General features: G+C 33.4%; 2 protein-coding genes and 1 non-coding gene across 4 annotated transcripts; 1 reads left to right on the top strand and 2 right to left on the bottom strand.

Annotated features, from left to right (window-relative positions):
- Window positions 1-194: 194 nt before the first annotated feature.
- Bma-unc-3 (Uncharacterized protein) lies at window positions 195-9078 on the bottom strand (the record flags this gene model as incomplete). 2 transcript variants are annotated; one of them, XM_043074585.1, is made up of 13 exons in its annotated part: window positions 195-265; window positions 708-860; window positions 1606-1697; window positions 1790-1928; window positions 2097-2232; window positions 2800-2963; window positions 5115-5232; window positions 5732-5813; window positions 6822-6890; window positions 6975-7048; window positions 7840-7895; window positions 8007-8224; window positions 8939-9078. In XM_043074585.1, the coding sequence occupies 13 exons, from the start codon at window positions 9076-9078 to the stop codon at window positions 195-197; spliced, it is 1512 nt and encodes a 503-aa protein (XP_042930519.1). The 2 variants fall into 2 exon arrangements, with proteins under 2 accessions (XP_042930519.1, XP_042930520.1); XM_043074586.1 differs by lacking the exon at window positions 8939-9078 and adding an exon at window positions 8393-8487.
- On the bottom strand, window positions 5888-5968 carry Bma-mir-5855. The gene has a single exon (XR_006228149.1). It is a non-coding gene; the product is annotated as a pre-microRNA Bma-mir-5855 (primary transcript).
- Window positions 9079-16236: 7158 nt separating the features above from the next.
- Bma-grk-1.1 (Uncharacterized protein) lies at window positions 16237-20151 on the top strand (the record flags this gene model as incomplete). Its single annotated transcript, XM_043074584.1, has 10 exons — window positions 16237-16301; window positions 17124-17224; window positions 17515-17603; window positions 17710-17825; window positions 17962-18121; window positions 18690-18851; window positions 18918-18933; window positions 19022-19026; window positions 19797-19949; window positions 20140-20151. The coding sequence occupies 10 exons, from the start codon at window positions 16237-16239 to the stop codon at window positions 20149-20151; spliced, it is 879 nt and encodes a 292-aa protein (XP_042930518.1).
- Window positions 20152-20671: the final 520 nt, after the last annotated feature.

The following is a 20671-nucleotide window of genomic DNA, read 5'->3' as shown; positions in this document are numbered from 1 at the left end:
TTTTCTGATCGCACGAATTTTGTTCAAATAGATTTAAAATAAAAAGCAGTTGCCACGAAAATTTATCTGAATTGAAGGACAATGTTTTCACAACGTCTTCGGATTAATTCATAACAGTAAATACAAGGGTTAATGTGAAATATGTTATAATGTGAACGTTCGTTTAAGATAACTAACTTCACAGATTAGATCAATCAAGTAAGCCTTGCTGTTGTTTGAAATGATGCTGCTGCAAATGGGTTCACTGCTCCAAATGGTGCAAAACCTATAAGCTTAGATAAGAGTTAAAATTAAAAGCTACTCCTGTAGATTTTAATAAGGTGTTTCAACTAATAAATATCGCATCCATTTTCTCAAGTCGTAAACCGCAACGAAATTTTGAATTTTATTAAAACAACGTGAATTTCAAAAAAAAAAAAGACAGGACAAAAAAGATAATCTCATTTTTTAAGTTGCAACTTTGCTGCGTTTCGAATCCATCTGGCCAAAAGTTTAGAAAACTCTCGTTTCTACTACAAAGTGTCTGTCATTAAAAGAAGTGTTTATTGAAACTAATAAAAATCCTGTGGGCCTTTTATTATAAACTCAAAGTAACTTAGTGGAACGTCTCTTATCAAAAGGATGAGTAAAGCATCGGATAGCTCATTTTGTTACTGACAAAAATAATAATTCAAAAGCAAAATAATTCAAAAATTAAAAAGTCTCACTAGTTGGAGCATTGAGAAATTGTGCAGCCGGTGAGGCACTAACAGATGCCGAATAAGTTCCCTGATACACTGCTGATGATAAGGAATGAGGTACCGTGCTACCACTATAGCTTGAAAGTGCCCGAGGTGATAGATTGTGAGATCGTGTATAGTCTGAAGTATCACAACAATCATCATTTCGACAAAGCACAGTAATTTTCTACAATGAAATAGTTTTTGCCGAAAAAAAAAAAAACAAGAAGGATAGTACTTTAAAAAGTTTGGATTTCACCTAAACATAGAATTCCGAAAGTTTGTTCTAGCCTAAGTGATAACTCTAAAGTTCAATGATCCCAATTTGATCTTGAGATGTTGCTCACCTCTTCCCTATCATTTTTATTACATATAGCAAATTTTGCATGAATTCGAATCATTTTGATAAAGGTACTTAATTCAATTTTTGCGTGCAATCCGTATCTTTAGAATATAAACAGAGCTAAATGTGCCGTATCCAGTGTCACGTGCTTTCTTTGCTGATGGCTCCGTGGGCCGAATAATTAGAGTCGTATTATGGAGCCATTCAAAAATGATCCACCAACCAAAACATTGTTTTCATTTGTTTGATTGATATAACAAAGTGAGCGGTAAGAAGAGAAGAAATAAAGAGAATCCCAATAGTCTTCACCCATTAGCTTAGGTTACAAGACTGGAATATTTTCTACATTTCTCTTCTCTGATCTGATTTCGGTTCCGATCTCTTGTTATATTGGCATTTTTCGCAGTTACACAAAAGAATGAATCAAAATTCTGCACTTAAAAGTTCTTAAAATCTTTATATCTTCTAGGGAAAGGTATATATTAACAATTCTCATGTCATCTTACTAATTGCATAAAGTTTGCTGGATTTAAAAAAACTTGCCATTGTTAGTGTCAAATTGAGCGGTATATGCGGAAGCATAATGAGACAATGGATCAACCGGGGTTCGTGGTGGTGGCAAAGTGAACTGTTGGCTAAAATTTATCAAATATTAACATCTGACAAATCGGAACTCAAATCATCATCATCTGAAAATGAAATGAATTAGGAAAAATAAAGGCGTAACCTGTTGTAAAGCGCTTCTGCTAACTCCGCAGCCCTTTTTAATATTAGCTCTTTGGGTAACCTTTCTGGATCACCTGGATATTTTGGCAGCAGTTTTTGTAGTCTTTGAAAACCAAAGTCTATACTCGGTTCCGAAAGTGCTAAAAGTTCTTCCTATACTAATGTTTTCTTTTAAATGTTAATTAAATAATTTAAATGTGTTTATAAATATATTACGTAGAATAAAATAGCTAAAAGATCATTTTTGTTAAATTGTCTTTTTTAACTTTTTGTTTTCGTGCTTAATGCTGAGAAAAGAATGAACTTACAAACATATACAAATCTTCCAGGATTCCCTTGATTAAGTTGCTTAGATTTGTAAGTTAATGTCACTTCAACAACACCAGGCATGTGACGAGGCGGTGTGGTCACACGCATCGCATGTGGTGTTATGATTTGCACCGACTGTAAGAAATTGCTGTATGTCGAAAGCAAAGGCAAATAATCTTTCACGAACAGAAATACTTTTAGTCCTATATTTGAGGAAAACATCTCAAGAAGTTGTTCATTTCTGTTACATTTGCATTTAAAGTCTAAGAATAATAACTTTGATAAATATGCAGTTCTTCTATGTAGGACCACCGCATAATATCGGATTGCAACATATATAAATTCTATGCATCAAATTATTTTGCTTGGACCATCATGACTAGCTGTCATTACGTTTATCGTTAATAGAATGATATGATTTTGAACTGAATTGTATGAATTGTATAGATGTATCTTTAAAAGATTCACAAGTCATCTAATTTTAAGAGTTTAAACAGACTTCACTGTGTTGCATGAATAAGATTTTAAACTATGAGTAATAGACGATAATGGAGAGTACATTCTCGATGTTCTATTTCTCCGTTTGACTACTTAGTCTTCAAGGCAAAATGAATTGAATATAAAAAGTGCTGTGTAATGAATATTCTTGCAAGCATTATTTGCTTATTCATTTAAAATTCAGGAAAAAGAAGATTCACAAACATCGCTCCAAACAGTAGTGGGACCGAATGCAACTTGCAGGCCGTCGAAGAAATTTTCGCCAATGATAATAATTGATGTTCCACCTTGAGTCCAGCCTTCACTGGGACATATTGCTTTAATTACTGGATTAGATGTTACCGCAACGTCTGAGGAATCAGATATATCTGTAAAGCAATTGCTGCATTGTATCACTTGATTGTAGTGAAGTTTGAAAACGTTTTTTTGTAGACTTTATAATATTTTGGGATCCTCCTCCCAAAAGCCAATTATTCTAATAGAATATGAATTGATACATAAAAATAGTTAATTTTCAATTTATGAAGACTTATAACTTTACTTCAATATTTATCTTGCTAAAGAAAATTTCAGAAGTCTCTCTAAACTGAATAGTTGTCGAATTTGGAAGTGACAGTTAAACCCATAATATTTAATTTCCAGAGAACTTCAATACTAAAGATGACGGCAATCCGTATAGAGTTTGTTAGACGATAACAAATTGAAAACTGATGACGACTACGGTAGCAGATTTTCATGAGAGTAACGAAAAGGAAATCAATAGAAATGAGCCATCCAACTGATAGGCTTTTTCTGGCACAGCATTAGTGATAACTTTAAAAATTAACAAAAAGTACATCTCGTTCTATCATAAGTTATGACCATAATACTTTACAATTTATGTTAATTTTTTTTAAAGGACTCACTGAGTCACAGATAGGTGGACTATAGCAGTGAGTATCGGTGAGATTTGATTTAGAAAGCATTTTGAATGAAACTGCTTTGGTCATAAAGCATAATTCACTTCACAGTGCCATCAATGCAATGCGAAACACATTGATAGAGATTTTCCACTTAGATAAAGTTCCCCTGGAAGCGAAATTTTATGCACATTTTATGGGTGAAACATCCATATCCTTGCCTAAATGAGGGCTGACAATCAATCCAATATCCGCATCCTCCTTCCCATAACACATACAAATATAACATTTCATGGTCGTCACATTTTTGGCAACAAAGCAGTATCGGGTGAACCCCAGATATGGATCACCCTTCACTTTCTTTAACTATTTCTTCTCATTTGCATATTTCAAACAGCCCAGCTTGGATGATTGAACTGTTCAATTTTCCATATATATAAATTTATATATTGTGGCCACATGTCTTTAATTTTTCTGGGAGACCGGCAGATAACTTCTACTTACTTGTACAGTCTATCTGCTTATCAGTTGTCCATAGCTCGTTCATTTTTTTTACCTACAGAGGAATTTCGACTTGATGACCTACATACGGTTCTAAGTTACATCGTTCTGATATATAAAAGCGTGACATTTAAAAAGTTATCATGAAACAGACAAGAAAGTTAGCTTTTAACTGTTAAAATGTTATTTCATCATTGAGACATCTGGAGATAGTATTTTCTCGTTGATGATTCTTTTTCAACTAACATCTTCACTTACCAATTCACCAATTTCTGCATGTGAGTCAGGCTAACATAGATGGTACTTGGAATGGTAAATGATAAATTAAATTTAAAGTCATAATAGGATAAATGAAGAAATGACAGCAGCTGTGGCCCCAAACAAAACATTTAAAAAAAGTAAGGGCTATCATTATAACAATATTAATGACTCCTCATTTGCGTGGCTTATATTTAACATTTGACAAACATTAAGTCGTTAAAACATTGCCCATGTTGAATGTTACTTTACAAGATTTATAGTTGATGAAATTAGATGAAATCAAGAGGAAACTGCAATGAAAATTTTGCGGAATGAATGGATGGTTCCTTCTCCTACTTCCAACAATAAATTAATGACGATAAATTCAAGCCATTATTATATTTTACAAGCAAATATCTGCAGTTTATTTATCATACTGATTCAATTAAGTTCAGTAACAAAACTTGAGAAGGATATTATTTGTAATGCTTCCAGATTACTGATAATCCAGAAGAGGTAATTACCTTAGAGTCAACATCCGAGCAGCAACACATCTCAACAGCATAATTATGTCCTTCCGAGCACTAATTAAATTTGGGTATGCCAGTGCGTCCTAGTGAGTTACACAAGCCTATCATCGATGAATACACTTCATATATTCTTTATTCCTCTTCATCCACCCTTAACTCTTCTCTTCTAATTACTTTATCATCTACTACTGCTTAGGATTAGATATGTCAAGTATCCAGTAACATTTCTTCTTCAAATTAGAGTTAAATTCATAAACTATCACAATAATGAATGAAGCACAATTTCAGAATTTCACTAAAGTTTGCAAAATTTTGCACAGGCCTTGAAATAACTTTGAAGATAATTAACCTTCAGATGGATCGACACGTTTCGCTCTCCTTCCGTGTTTTGAGTTATTGTGAACAAACATATTATCTGATATGGCTAACAAAGGACCATCTACGCGAGCAGATGTGCCTAGTACCACCTAGAAAAGGATGAAAGTTATTTTGAATTTTTGATAGATTTTTTATGAAATATGTTTTTAGCATGCAGAACAATCAAAAACCTGCCTGTCATATCAAAAACAAAAATTTTAAAACCCAGTCTCTTCCTAAACTTCAGAAAAGACTATTTCAAATTTCAATTCTCGAGTGAATGTCATTAGAGTTTTCAAATTTTTAAGCAAAATTGCGAATATCACTAGCAGATGCAAGAAGTGAAAAAATGATGATATGCACGGCTGGAAAGGGTGAGAGGTCATCTGCGAAGAAATTTGATTGATTGTTTCGTTTTAATGCGACAGTGCGCAAGCACATGCCGCTTACTCTAATTCAATGCACCAAGCAAACTAATCGTTCCATCTTTATGCAAATTATCGCTAATAAACCACCTGTTTTACTAGCTTACTTCGTTCCATGTTTCATATACTGGCACACAAACTTTACTTCCTATTATTTTATGTTTTAATTGAAAGGTATACGTACCTGGAACCTTCTCATATCACGAGGATTGCCAGCATTCTTTAAACAGTTCTGATTACATTTGAGAAAGAATTTTAGGAAAAATCTGAAAACTTTGAAATTGTTTGCTTCCCATGGTTCAAAACTCAAGTTCATCGTTACATAGTAAGCTTAAGGTAATATGCCGGCAGTGGTTTCTATCTCGAAATATTACTCAGTTATTTTGAACAATATTTTTTGATAGGAACTACTGCTCGCAAAATTGATTTTCTGAAACTGAAGATTATTTCTGTGAATAATTCATGTTCTTTATAATTATAGTAAACTAATCTCACCTATAATTGAGAACTATTTAAAATTGAAATAAAATTTTTGTCATATCATTTCAACCAAATTTATTTGCTGGCTGACCTAATTTAACTTTTTCGTGCAGAATTAAGGTGCAAACTGCGGTACAGATTACATTACAATCAGTTTGTTTTTTGCATGATTAATAGTACTACTAGCAAATAATTGTGCAAAATCGGTTCTTCAAAAATCTTAGAATCTTGTTGAGTGGTGGAAAAGATTAAACAAATAATATTGAGGATTTATTTGGCATCATATTAGGCCACATTTCTATTTGCCTCACTCAAACCCATAAATGCCCACCCCAGGATGGCAAAATCTAATTTAGCTCAGTGGGCTTTTCTCCTGGTCAACGAGCACTGATATACTTTTATGTTACCAAACCGTGGTCATAAAAGCTAGAATTTTTATCTCCATTTATAGCATTTCGACAGCCTTAAATTCTTAAATTTTGTTCAACAAATGTAAAAAAAATTCCATCAAGTGTCAAACTCAATGTATATGTCAATTAACACGGTTATTTTAATTGGTATTTGATCCTTTTCAAAAGTGACTCAAGCAAAATGAACATCAGAATGAAGCGAAATAATGATAACCTAATTAATTGATCACTTACCACTAGATAAAGTCATTTGAAGTGAAAGTATCCTGCGAATGAAAACAAAGTGGAGGAGAGCTACAGTAAGATTGGATGGATAATGGTCTAGCAAATGCATCAATTAATTACTATTTGAGGTGTTGTATTAAATACAAGCAAATTACATACCTGTCAATAATGACCGGATCAGAGGGTGTCTCATTACGATTACCACAACTTTTCTTCTCACAGCAGCGGCTTAAAATATTAAACATTTCATTTACATTTCATAGACCCGAATTATCGGTTATGATAGCAGAAATTAATATGATAAAAAAGTACCTGCACATTACTTCATGAGTTAGCAATACTCGACACATTTCAGGATTCTTATCTTGTCCCTCGTAAGCTATGGCCTATAAATGAGCAAGAACAAAGAGGGGAAATATGAAATGTGGTTCTATTATGATGAAATAAACAAGTTTTGATGTGGGCAATGGACAGTGAGCAGTATTGTTGCTAAAACCAAATACTGCTAAAAGCATATGAAAATGCAAATCATATCGTGTGTGTAGTTTACAAATTACCGATGTAGAATCTAAGAAAATTATGGAATTTAATCTACCAAAGTAACGTTTCATCTAAATCGACATATTAAAAACTTAGATAAAATGATAGAGAGAAAGATTTTGTACAATAATCGAAATGATTAAACACTACTTCAATATAGAATGCAGATCTTGACTTCTACTTTCGATCTTTTTCTTCATTTCAATTAGGTAAATCAGTAAAATATCTCGCGAATCAAAAAATTTTGAGGTTTTGAGCTTGAATAACCTGTTTGTTAATTGACTGATCAAGCCACAATGCCATCATAAGAGAAAGAGTGGTTTTGCTCAAAATTACTTATCAATTACGAAAGTAGCAACTTGTTAAAATGCAATGGATAAATGACAAAACACTGGAAATTATTTTGCAGTTACAGTTAGTGACACATGTCACTTTTTTTACCACTGAAAAGCCACGCAACAGTAATTAAATTGTTTTTGTCTTGTCAAAAAGGATTGGGTCGCTGCACCACCTGTTAACATATGCTTCCCACACATATATGAACATGGTATTGCGGTTGCTTTAAAATGTAAATGCATGGAGCCTTGAAATTCCTTTGAAATTTGAATTTGCAATTTTAAATCAATACAGTTCATACCTGCTTGGAAACGCTGTCGACGAGACGAACGTACAGATCTTGCTCTGTGCGTAATCCTAAAAATGTCTGATAGTTTGATACGAAATTACAATCAGTGTGGAAATTTGCATAGTTACAAGTCGGGAAGAAATTAAGTGCTTGAGTGAACTGCTTGTTAATCGACTGACCGTTAGCATAAGCAAGCCACAACCGGTAATGGATACCATTGCGAGTATCTTGCCCGTCCACTTCACGCTCCTTCTCTACAAAATCTGCAAACTGCGTTCTCTCGATTTCTACCGGTTGTCCTGCCCGATCATACAATGCTATGACAAAGTGAAAGAAATTGCTTTTGCGCAAATTATTGGGTGGATGCTTCTCGAAATGAGCTCGTGCTAATTGGGCACTGAAACGTAATGCTTTATTAAACCTGCATGTGAATATAAGTAAAGCTATTCTATTTTTGGATTTTTCTATTTCAGAAAAGTTCCAAAATCGCTTCGATATTTAGAATAGTGCTGTCATTGTGATAGTCAAATAATCAATGAAACCTGCATACATGACATTCACTAACCGCTCATCATTTAATGGTGAAACGAAGTACAGGAATCGGAAGAGTAAGGGTTTATATATTCGACAACCACAGCGTGGGATCAAGAAGTTCAGCATGAATAAAATGGTGGGGTGTGGGAGGTGTAATAGGCGGAGGAAGAAAGAAATACTCGTAAATACGAGTCCCGCCGGTATTGCAATGTTGCAGTTTTTGGGATATGTGAATACAGAAAAGGGAAGAAAAGACAAGGAAAGGAAACAGATAAGAGAATTCCAGGTTTCAAACCAATCTACTGGAAATAATCGTATTGAAGCAATAGTACGGGGTAGAAATCCAACGGGGAATTATTGTCAGGACAAGAAATTAAAATTAGTTGTGGAGGAAGATATGTTTTGTTGTGGAAGAGAGTTAATGGCGGCACGGAGGTCCCTTCACAGGGACACTGGGACTGCGTTGATTGTTGCAAGTGGCATCATTCACCCTCAATTATCCACCAAGCTCAGTTCTAGTTTTAAAGCTTGATATGCGTAGGTATACACACGCACGCCTATTGATATGACCGCTCACCTTACCGGCGAACTGTCCACCACCGTGGCTGCTGCGGCTGCTGCTGCTGCTGCCGGATTCCATTGGGTACGCAATGCAGCTCCAAGCGGTTCGTCTTTCATCTGTCTTAGTAAAGTTGCATCTTGGAAACCAAACATCATACTGGCATTGGATATAGAACATTTACTGCCCTGTTGAAATTCTTTCCTGTTAACGGTACCGATTTGACGTTACTGCTGCCTGTTATTTGGAAAACGTGAAAAGCCACTTAAACATTCAACCAGAAAAACTCCTCTCTCTATTGCTTGATTCTTGGATATTCTATGCATATATTTAGTCTAAGTCTGTCTGTGTGTGTATGTGTAATATGCGTGTGTGTGTGCGCGCATATGTATCTGCCAGGCCCATTTGTTTCTATCTATTGGTTAATGTTGACAAAAAAAACCACGCCTCTCGGGATCAACTAATTCGTCAATTTTATCCAAATTTTGCGCAAGAAGGAAACTGATGCTAGAGAATTGTAATAGAAAGTACAGAACTGCTGAATAACACCGGCCCGTGTTGTGCTGCTGGGAGAGGCCTCGAATCACTGGGGAAATCAAAAGCTGATATGAAATCAGGGCCTTCGGATTCCAAGCTAACACTCCCCAAGATGCCCCACCTCTCGCCACCACCAATCCACAACGCTCTGCTCCTGCATTTCACGCCCTATGGCATCCGCATACCGTAATAGTATCAGTATTGCAACGCTTCTCATCCATCTCTGTCCTGCTGAACCGAACTGACCATTTTGAACCGATCCGAATTCACCACCTCTCAGTCCTCCTCATCCTTTCCGTTACTCCCTCCTTCTTCATCCACACCCCACTTATCGTTCCACTTATTGTTTACCACTAAACTGTTGCAATAAAGAGTGTAACTAATGACATTCTATGCTACTATTTATATGCTTACTTATCTATCTCTCAGCCGGTTCCGCAAAGCAACAAATAAAAATGGAAGACGGATTGTTCAGTCAAATTTGAATTGCTTCCACTCTAACATTACTTGAAGGACTTTTATATGCTTTAGCATAAAATGCAAATTTCTTTAAGGACACAACTTTTCTTCATCTCTTTTAAATTGCTCATTAATGTTCCAAATTTTGTTTGTTAAATAATTAATAGTTATGTTGCACTTATCTGGATCATGCACACTTCACTATGTCGGATGATGATTTTTATTTATTACTTTTTTTTTGCCGTATAATAAACATCTTGTTTCATGCCGATTTTTTTCTTCTAGGCTAAGGGTTAATTCTGAAAATATAAAATATAAGTGCTAGAAAGTTAGAGATCCAGTTCTAACAAAACGATCTTACGCAACTTTCCCTTCAGTAAAATTTCCATTTTTAGAACTGATAAAATAATTTACCTTCTTGAGGCAAATTTGATACTAACAGAGTATGCGTAAAAGTGTGAAAATGCTACAGCCCTATCAAATATCTTCATTGCTTACTGTTCAGCATTCTCCGTCTTTTTCTGCTTCTTGTTTTGAGCAGTAATAAATCGCTTTACATGGTTATAAATTTTCTCAGAGCTATTGTTTTATTCATAGCAGCGAAAGTGTATGTGAAATACAATAATATTCACCAGTTGTGTATCTAAATAGACAGTCAAAACAAGAAAGATATTCTGAGTATTTTACGATTCAAAAAACCTTCACTTAGAGTTTGAATCAAAAATTGGGCTTAACTTTACTATCAGAAGAAATTGATCGTAAAATTTCTCAAAATCTTATATTGTGTCCTACATGTATTTACATGAAGCACTCGGCTTTTAATTTGAAATATCAAGTGCTATTTGATACTGGAATAACCAAATTAGCACAATAATGACAAGAACAAGTAATGGTGAGTAGAAATTATCATAAATGAAGGTTGATAAGATAGTAATGTTTAGAAGCTATGTTAAAAAAAGAATAGCTTAGGGGTGAAACAGAAGAAATGCAACCAATAACTCATATGGGAATTGAGTCTATCGAACTTGCTATCCACTGACACTTGACAAAGTATTCAGATACATGCGCAAGCATCTTTTCCAAACTGATATTAATCAAAGCCAAAAACTTCTGCAACACTTATATGCAAGCAATCGATTGAACTTCAAACTTTATGGTGCTTGTGAGAAATACTGGGAAAATTCCCATGATCTTCAAATGGTACCTTAATATTGGATATTACGGATATTAGAGAAATGGCTTCTTTAATTCTGTTTCAAATAGGAAAGCTGAAGCAGAATGGATTATTTGACAATCACTAAAACATTTCTTTCATCATCGAATCAAACATATTGTGGGGTAAATCTCGTGTTGTATGAAGTCAATTTAACAAAAGTCTAATGACCAGATGCAATCTAAAAAGAAAAAGGAAAGTATTTTAGTCTATTAAAAGTAATTAGCTAGTGAAATCATTAGAAAAGATTATCCAGAATGTTCCGATTAAACGAAAATCAACAGATCACTTCGTGCCTCATTCATTTCATGTAGATAATTTCACACTAAACACTTCAGATGGAACTGGTGTAGCATTTTGAAAATAGCAGGTTGTAAGAAGCATTTTTTTGACTCAGTGTGATACTTAGGAATGGAAAAGACCCACATCGATTTTAATGGAATTTGATTATTTAAATCTTTTCATTTCCACTAAACTTTTGTTTTTTCTATGATACAATGAGTAATGAGTCATTGTAATTGAAAGGCTTTTCATGGCTCAGATTTATTCTTTTAGTACCTTGATGTTTTAGTACGAAACAAATTCAAGTGCTAATAGTGGATTATCCGTCTTTCCAATTTAACAAATTTTTTAAAAAATTGATGAAGTAAACAGCATCACACTTCCTCTTGTATTTCTATCCATTGCAGAATTTGTTTAGCATAACTTTTTTATCCAATTTAATAAGGCACATTTTACTGCTTCTATATATTTAACATTGTGAATAACATTTTACGATACTCTTTAAGTTGATATCACTTCTTTTTTATTTTATAATACTTTCTCCAATAATTGAATTTGATGAACTCTCCAAGGAAATGCCTTATTGGAAACATCTAACATAAGGCCTAAGTCTCCGTACCTTTCAGAATGCTTTTAATGGTTGTCATCAGGCAGAAGAATATAATTAACAGTTAAGTCGCTTACAAACCTATTTGTTTATGACCGCATGTTTCAAAAAATAAAAAAATAACGATAGAAAGAATTTTTTATTCCGGAGACACAATATTTTGTTGGTCATCATCCTTCGAATTCATTATTTGCCAACCACAGACCTCTTTATCACCATGCTTTTTATTTTTTCTTTTTTTATTCAATACCACAATACCTCAGCATCATGAGCACTCTCTGTTCTGTAAATCCTGACAAATATTTCAGTTAAACTATCCCATCATTCGCATTTCATTATTTATGGGTACTTAAATTATATACGGCGAAATGTTCTTCAAAATCTTTTGCCGAACATTATGCAAATTAATGAATTTAGAAATGGAATGAAACTGCAAATCGTAAATGAAAAACAAAAAATGAGTGATCAATGCACTCTGCATATGCAGTCAACTGATCCTGTTTATCCTTTGTTTTTCCCAAAGTATACCAAATAGAAATACCTTCGTATAGGAAAAACGCATCAAAATGGGTGCATATACTGGACACTTAGATAATATATATAGCATTGCTTGCATGTAACGTAAGAAATAGCAGACAATAAAATACATTACTTTAAATGACCAGAATCACATTCAATTGAAGGATTTTTTAAGTTGCAATCATCAAATTGGTTCAGAATTCGGCGAAGAAGAACATTTGAATTAATTAAATACATGATCGAAGTTATTTCCTTCTGCTCACGTTGTAATTCTCGAAACTCTTTCTTGACGATCTGTCTCTGTGACTGAACTAATCCCGGAGTAGTCATTTTCTAGTTTTCAATAATTTCATCATATTTCCCGTATTTATGCTTTATCAGTAAGTTGAGTATGTAAATGAGCATTAGCAGTGGTAAGCCTTTCTACAGTATCCGGGACTTGGCAGTGATTATTTTTCGTACGAGAAAACTAACTCTAGTCAAGCATCTAATTCGTATGCAATGAACAAATTTTAAATTTAACAATGCAATACTTGGAATACTCGGAACAAGTGTAATCTTGTTCCAAATATGATAGCAATAAAAATAAAAGTTAAAGTTATAAACTAAATCATACACCAACTAAAAGAACATATAATTTAAAAAAATCATTTCGGACATTTATTTTTTCTAAATTTCTTCGGCATGATCAATGCTTCGTTAGTAACTTCGGAACTTCCGTGATTCTACTTTTAGGCATAAACGAATGAAGAAGGTCATAGATAACGTATTCATTCACAATAAAATGCCTGAATTTTATTCGGAAAACTAACATTAAGAAGAGCTGGGCAACTTTTCTTAAACAAATTAAACTAATACTTATTACAAGCTCTAGAGAAGTCAGCAAATGCTGTTAATCGTAAAATGAAAACCAGGAGTTTTTTTTTGCAATGTAGCACCTATTTTGATCTCTTCCAAAGTATTCCACTAATTACCACTCCGGTACTTCTTACAAGGTGATCGTTGTTGTTAACAAGAGTTGTCATTATGAATTGAGAAATTGCTAATTTTGATGAGCGCATTGAATAAATAATGACAATGACAATACAAACTTCCAAGGAATACTGAGAAACTAGCTAATAACTTGGATTCAAGAAATAAAAAATGAAACATTTTTTCCATCAAGTCATTCCAAACTGAAGATTCAAAAGGTAATGCGAGATTTGCAGCAAAAAAAACTAACAGAATTTTTGATTTCACTCCTATATCGTTTCTTTTTTGTTTTCCAGTGTTTTACATTTCTCCGCGCAAGGGAAATTCAGTGAAATTCAAAGAAACGATTTTTATGGCTTGGTTTTTATATAATGAAAGTAATGCTGATGGCACCTGATATTACGGTATTGTTAAACATACATCCTGTTACCGTTAATTTCACTTTCCTCTGCTCTTATCAGATTATAATTTCATTGAATTTAAAATCTGTTACTAATCAAGAAAGCTTTATGACACTTTAATGTTGCCATTAAATTTCCCAGTTTCTCATACACTGATGTAAATTAAAATGCTGTATTGAGTATGAGCGAAAACAGCCAACCATTGTATCCTCTGTGCAGCTTTTTTAGAAACTTAATTTGAGAATTTGTGATAATGTGATAAAATCCTTGGAAATCATCTCCTCTTCATTTCTAGCAAAATGTAATTTATTTCTAATAAAATAAAGTTTGGTAGCAGACAAGTCTATACAATACCATTACCAAACTCCTGTGTTGTAACAATCCATTTAATTTCATTTTTTTTTTTTTTGAATACAAATAAAAGACCTGAATGTTAATACTAGATTCGAAGCATTACAGATCAGATTTTAATTCTTCTCATACTGCTTAATCAAATTAGTTTTTCTGCAAATTTTATAATTTTATTTGTTACATATGACACATTTGAATATATCTATGAGTCGAACGTCAGAAGTAGGCGGGTTCTCTTGAAAACCACTTTTCTCAAGAAAGTACAAAAAATGCTAAAAAATTTCAAATGAACTGAAATGAATCTTACTAAGCAGCATCAAGAAATTGCTTGGAACTGATTGACGATCCTCATAATTCCACTATTTTTTACTTTTACTGTGACTGACACAATATTACCATATGAAGTGCTACAATCGCTGCATATGGTGAAAGAATGATAATAACGATGATATGATTATGAAGAAGACATGCGTGATAAAGTTCTCTTTAAAGTGTCCTTGTCAGTGATTAAACTTAAATAGAATTAAACATCATTGATGGAATTATGCCAAATTGTATTTTTTGAGTAATTATGCTAACGAATATGCAACACAATATAAGTATTAAGATTAAGAAGAGTTCTGTATAGTAAGAATTCTTCAACAGCATAATTCCAGTTCGACAATCGTTTAACCAGAACTCTGGGAAACATCAGTAAACAAACATGGTCTGTGTGATTGTTTACTTCTAGCAATACAAGTAAATCAATAGTAAAAACCAATCTACCAGCCTTTTTTCAACTGATACAAAGTTCTGCATACAACATAAAAAAGTGGTCATATTAATGCTATATATTGTTGTATTATAAATCACTGCGTTCAACTCTATTCATGTGCTATTTTGAAAAATTAATGAAAACTGCAAATTTTAAATATCTGTAGTAGAAATAGAAGAAGGTTGAGTTTGAAAGTCATTGAAAGCACAGCATTAATAGCAATATACAACTAAATAGAAATGGTCCAAGATCCCATATATATAACTTTACCTGTAACCTTTGAAAACTAAGTGGAAGACAAGAAATTGAGAGATTCAAATAATATTTAAATATTTTGTATATTTTATGCTTTCTACAGGATAACGAAATTCTTGCAACATTGAATTATTTTCCACTTATCTACTGAATCAATGCTTCATAAACTGGAAGAACTTCGTCCTCAAACATTCAAGCTATATTCCTACTCTACATAAAAATTTTTTTTTTTTTTTTCAGAGGACATCCAATTTTTTAAGCGTAAGTGGAAAATTTGGAATGAATATTTGCTGAAGTTAGAATAAATGTGTGAACAGGATTGAGTACAAAAAGGAATAAACTGTTTACCTATTGCAGTCGTTTTTCCAGTAAATAGAGAATCTGCTCGCAGATTGCTCGCAGGGTACACTTGGATGATTTGGAAAGCAGTATGAAGAAAAAAAAAATGATGTAATGCTTTAATAATATCGCCTTGAAATATTTAAGCAAAAATGACATTTCAAAAAAAAAAAATGAAACACAAAAAAAAATTGCAAAGTTGACTGACAGTTTCTCGAGACAGATTCTAGAGACAGAAACAAATAACAAAAGTTTTTTGTTTTTAAGGCTGTGAGATAGCGAATATCGAAATCCTTCCAACATACATGCTTATGTTATTATTTCTCTTTCATTTCTACATGAACAGTAGAAAATATACCTTAAAATAAAAATATAGAAAACAAACGACATGAACACGCTGAAAACTTCAGAATTCTGTTCTAATCAATTTCTATTTGCATTCTCAGTATCATTTATATCTTTTTCATTTTAATTTATACAAATGATGAAAAAAAAAAAACCCTAATTTTACTTGCAAGCTCTTTCTTTTTTTCACCACATAATTCTCTAACAAATTTAATGACGAATTTTAAAGAAAACTACCATTTCTGTGGCGAAAACATTTCATTGGTGCATGAATAACTGCATATGCCTAGGAATCCTTCAGAAATACCTAGCGAGCATCATTCTTCAACAGAAGACAATCGTAGCAGGTGTCTAATAGCTGGCTCAAGAGGCTTGCTTGTTTTTACTAAATCATGCTTCGACTACCTAAAGTCCTGCATATAACATTGACGTTTGGATAAAACAATTTTGCGAAGCTAATCCAAAATGTAAACAAACCTTAGCAGTTTTCCAAAAAGTATCCCACATCATCGCTTTTTTGGCTATTCCTTAACTTACCACGTTGTTCCATCATAGTCTGGAAATCGTATCATTGAATGTCAATGCCAAATTTGGGCAGAACTCTGAATGATATTTGAGTTATAGGAGTTAATGTTCAACAAGCATCGATTTTCAACGGCAGATCATTTTTGAATCAATTTAATTCTCTGTGCTAGCAACAAATTTTCAATTTCAAGTAAGGATGATTTTTATCTGAATGCTGTAAGTAAAAAGATATATTCAGCAGTGTACGACATAAAGCGTAGAAGCAATTTAAAAAACACGAGTGTTCTCATCTTTATACTCTTTTTGGAATTATTTTTAAATCAGGACTGTCAAAATATCTTTAAAAAAGGCGAAAAATGTGCAATTAGTAGTTTCATGCCAATCATCCAGATCTCATCATATTGCAAAACGCTAGCGCAACCTTCATCAGGAAAGTCGTAGTACTTAATAAATGGGCAATGTGGAAGAATTTTTCGTTTAAAAATGAAGTAAGCAGAAGTGGAAAATTCGAACCATCAAATTAGAGGTCATTTAGTAATATTGTAAACTGATTAGGCGTAAGCTGGCTGGAAGCGAGCTATTGTTGTCTTTTAATATTCATTCCCTAAGTTGCTCATGCTTTCTTTGAGGGAATGATATTTCAGTTATGTTTTAGGACATGTTCGAATATCTGACCTAGGACTTGCAGTTGAGCTAAGAGATAATGAACCTATAAAAGGACGTGTTGGCACGGTTGGTTATATGGGTGAGTCTGTTTTGAAATTATTTTATTGCAATTTGATATATCATTATAAGGTACAATTGTATGAAAGCTTGTACTCTTCAAAATCTTAAATTGAAAAGGGACAATCATTTTGAAACTGCATTCATATGCATATTGTTTTATGTGTCTGACAATATTTATTGCAATTTTGTTAATTGCAGTTATAAAAGTAACACTCATTATCTGATGTGATGATAACTTGACATGGCTGACAGGTCATTCTTTCAGTTTCAGATTTGTTTTCGCAGCGTTACTTTTTTTGCATATTTCAGCGCCAGAAGTTATCAAAAATGAACGTTATTCATATAGTGTCGATTGGTGGGGATTGGGTTGTCTAATATATGAAATGATCGAAGGAAAGGTCGATATTGCTGTTGTTTGCTTCTATTCCAAAATAGCTGACATTTCATAGTGTTAGTTTTGGAATTATTTTCTGTGATAGTTATTATTTGAACCAATTATTTCAGGCACCTTTTCGGCAACGGAAAGAAAAAGTGAAACGTGAAGAAGTGGAACGGCGAGTTCATGAAGATCAGGAAAAGTATTCAGATAAATTTAGTGAATCTGTCAGGACTATATGCAGGTAACAATCGTCTCATTGTGTATAAATGGTAGCTGAAGTTTGATGGACGAATAGATGAAGTAAATTTAGATGTGCAGAATATGAATATATATATAGACCAAAAAAATTTTAATGGTAGAGTAACATTTTTTTCCAGAGGTCTTCTACACAAAGAACCAGGATTTCGGCTTGGATGTCGCAGAGTTGGTAAACCGGAAGAAGGTGCTGAAGAGTTGAAAAGCCATCCTTTTTTTTCACAGGGAGATATGAATACGGGTAGAGAAGCGGTACCTTGGAAGAAAATGGAAGCCGGGAAGGTACATAAAAGCAAATTTTTGAAGGAATTATTCAAACGAAAGATAAAATCAAATGAAAGAAGCGACGAATTTTAATACAACTTCACTCACTTTAAACCTTTTAAATTGAAGTTGAACATATGTATCTTTCGCTTCTCCATCCATAGATAAATGCATGAAATGGGCAGCTGGTCGTGACCTAATTTTGATACTGATGGTCAGATTATTTGGATAATTTATGAAGTCTTTTGCCATTGCCATTTGTATTTTACTTACCAACTTTTGCTCAACTGCTTCCTTATCTTCTTCCCTGTTAGATTCATTTCATTTGTCCTATCAGTATGGTCATCGTTGTGGCAAAAACCGTTAGTAACCTATGTGAAGTTCATGAATCATATAAGCATTTAGTTTGGCTTGGTCATCGATATTAGCTGCTATTATAATATCAAATTATGATGTATCCCAATGAAAAATGATAGTTTTTTTTTTTTTTAAATAGAATATATACAAGTACCACAAATTGTCGATTGTTTAGATGATGTTATTTACAAATCACATGTAAATCTAACTTTTTATTTCATATTTTTAGTTAACACCACCGTTTTGTCCTGATCCTAGAGCAGTATATGCCAAAGATGTGCTTGATATCGAGCAATTCAGCACTGTTAAAGGTGTAAGATTAGACGCTACGGATAATCAGTTTTATGGGAAATTCAGCACCGGATCTGTTTCAATACCATGGCAGAAAGAGGTATAGTTGTTGTTTTTTTTCCTTTTTTTTTTTTTTTTTTTTTTTGGAATTCATTTTTTTATTTAGAGCAGTTGTGAGATATGTCAGAATTTCAAAAATTTGCTGCGACGTTAATAAAAGAAGCCTAGAGAGAACTCCCTTCTTATTTGACGAAGTATCGCTGTTGATAGTTGTGGTAAGTGATGCAAACTTTGAATTATGAAACTATTTTGCTTTTCACGATAAATTTGGCTCCATTTATAATCTATAAATGTTACACTGTTGTATAGTTTCTTCAAATTACACTGAGTTTAATCTTTAATATATATTATAGAAGCATTTGTTAGTTTTTTAGAGCAATCTACGATTACAGATACAATATATTGATAGACCTCTTGATATTTGTGATCTAGAACTTTTGAATTATTGTTTAATTTGACCTGCTTCTTGATGTATTTATAAGTTTTCTATTTCTTTAGTTTGCCAATTTTACCCCCCCCCCCCCCCCCCCCCCCATAAACTTAGCTCTTAGCTTGGTTCATGCATCTATATAATATATATGCTACACATAAGTTCCATAAACTTCTAGATATGCTTTGTGATGTAATAGTGAACGTCTAAATACAGTTGTTTTCAATAGTCTTCAGTTGTCGAAAATCTGTCCAAAAAGTTTATGGAGAATTTGAATTGAATCTCTTTTCACAATTTGGTCATAACCATTCATTAAGTGATGTCCAACTAGCTAGGTTTCTGCTCTCGCTTTGTCGATTTTCGCTGACGAGGTCATACAGTAGGTAACCTGTGCTGCAGTCTCCTCACGGCCTCTTCAAAGTTGTCACAATAGCATTTTGCTTCCTAGTTGCGTTAGCCATTTCTTTCTCTGTTCTTTATTTTCACAGCAAAGTGTTAGGTCTGTGCAGAGCTCACTGTTAAGGTATGATTTATAGCTGCATATATTTTTTATAGATGATCGAAACAGAATGTTTCCGAGAACTCAACGTGATGGAACAAAATGGTGAATTAGTGTGGAATTTGCGTAATGACTCGATTAGGGGTGAAAATAGCAAAAGTGAATCTAATAACAAATTTGGATTTCTCGCACGACTGTTCAAGCGAAAAGTATGCATCTATTTCCCTTTTGTCTGTCATTTCCAGTCTTTTTTTTTCTTCAATCTTCTCGTTATTTCTGTGTACTGTATTTCAATTCTATTTTCGAACATTTTTAATTTTTATAAATTTTCCAAAGTTTTACCATTCAATCCAAATAATCAAAAGTAAACGATTAAAGCTAATGAAGTGCATCTTGCAGACCGAATTTTAATGTCATCTTTATCTATACAAAGTTTCAATGACAACAAATTCATTAGTTATTTTCTCATTTGGTTGCTTTCTCGCTATGCATCTGTTCATTAGAAAATACCAAAGTTCAAGATGTAACAAATTCAGAAATAGTTATGATAAGAATTAAAATTAGCAGACGCACCATATGCTTTTATATTCTCGAATAGAAGAAAACTGCCGTGCTTATGAAAATATCTTTGGGATATATAGGGAGGGACCCGAACGGAGAAGCACACTCTAGACAGAGTTGGAAATCTGAATTTACCCCACACCACGCTTGTTTTACATCATCACCAATCATTGCCAACGTACTCTTTGTAATCGCTCTGCTATGCTGGTCCTGCTGGGAGGTGATGACACTGTGGGTGGTCTATTAGTAAGGAAACCGTATGTGAAGAAATCGCATGGGAGGAAGCTGCATGTGAGGAAACCGCATGTGGAGAAACTGTACGGGAGGAAATCGCATACTGCAGCAACCATACACTGTGACACGTTTGCAA

Source organism: Brugia malayi (assembly GCF_000002995.4).
Source record: "Brugia malayi strain FR3 genome assembly, contig: Bm_v4_ChrX_scaffold_001, whole genome shotgun sequence".
NCBI lineage: Eukaryota > Metazoa > Nematoda > Chromadorea > Rhabditida > Onchocercidae > Brugia > Brugia malayi.
Note: the sequence above shows the minus strand (reverse complement) of the source record. Positions and strands in the feature narration are given on the sequence as shown.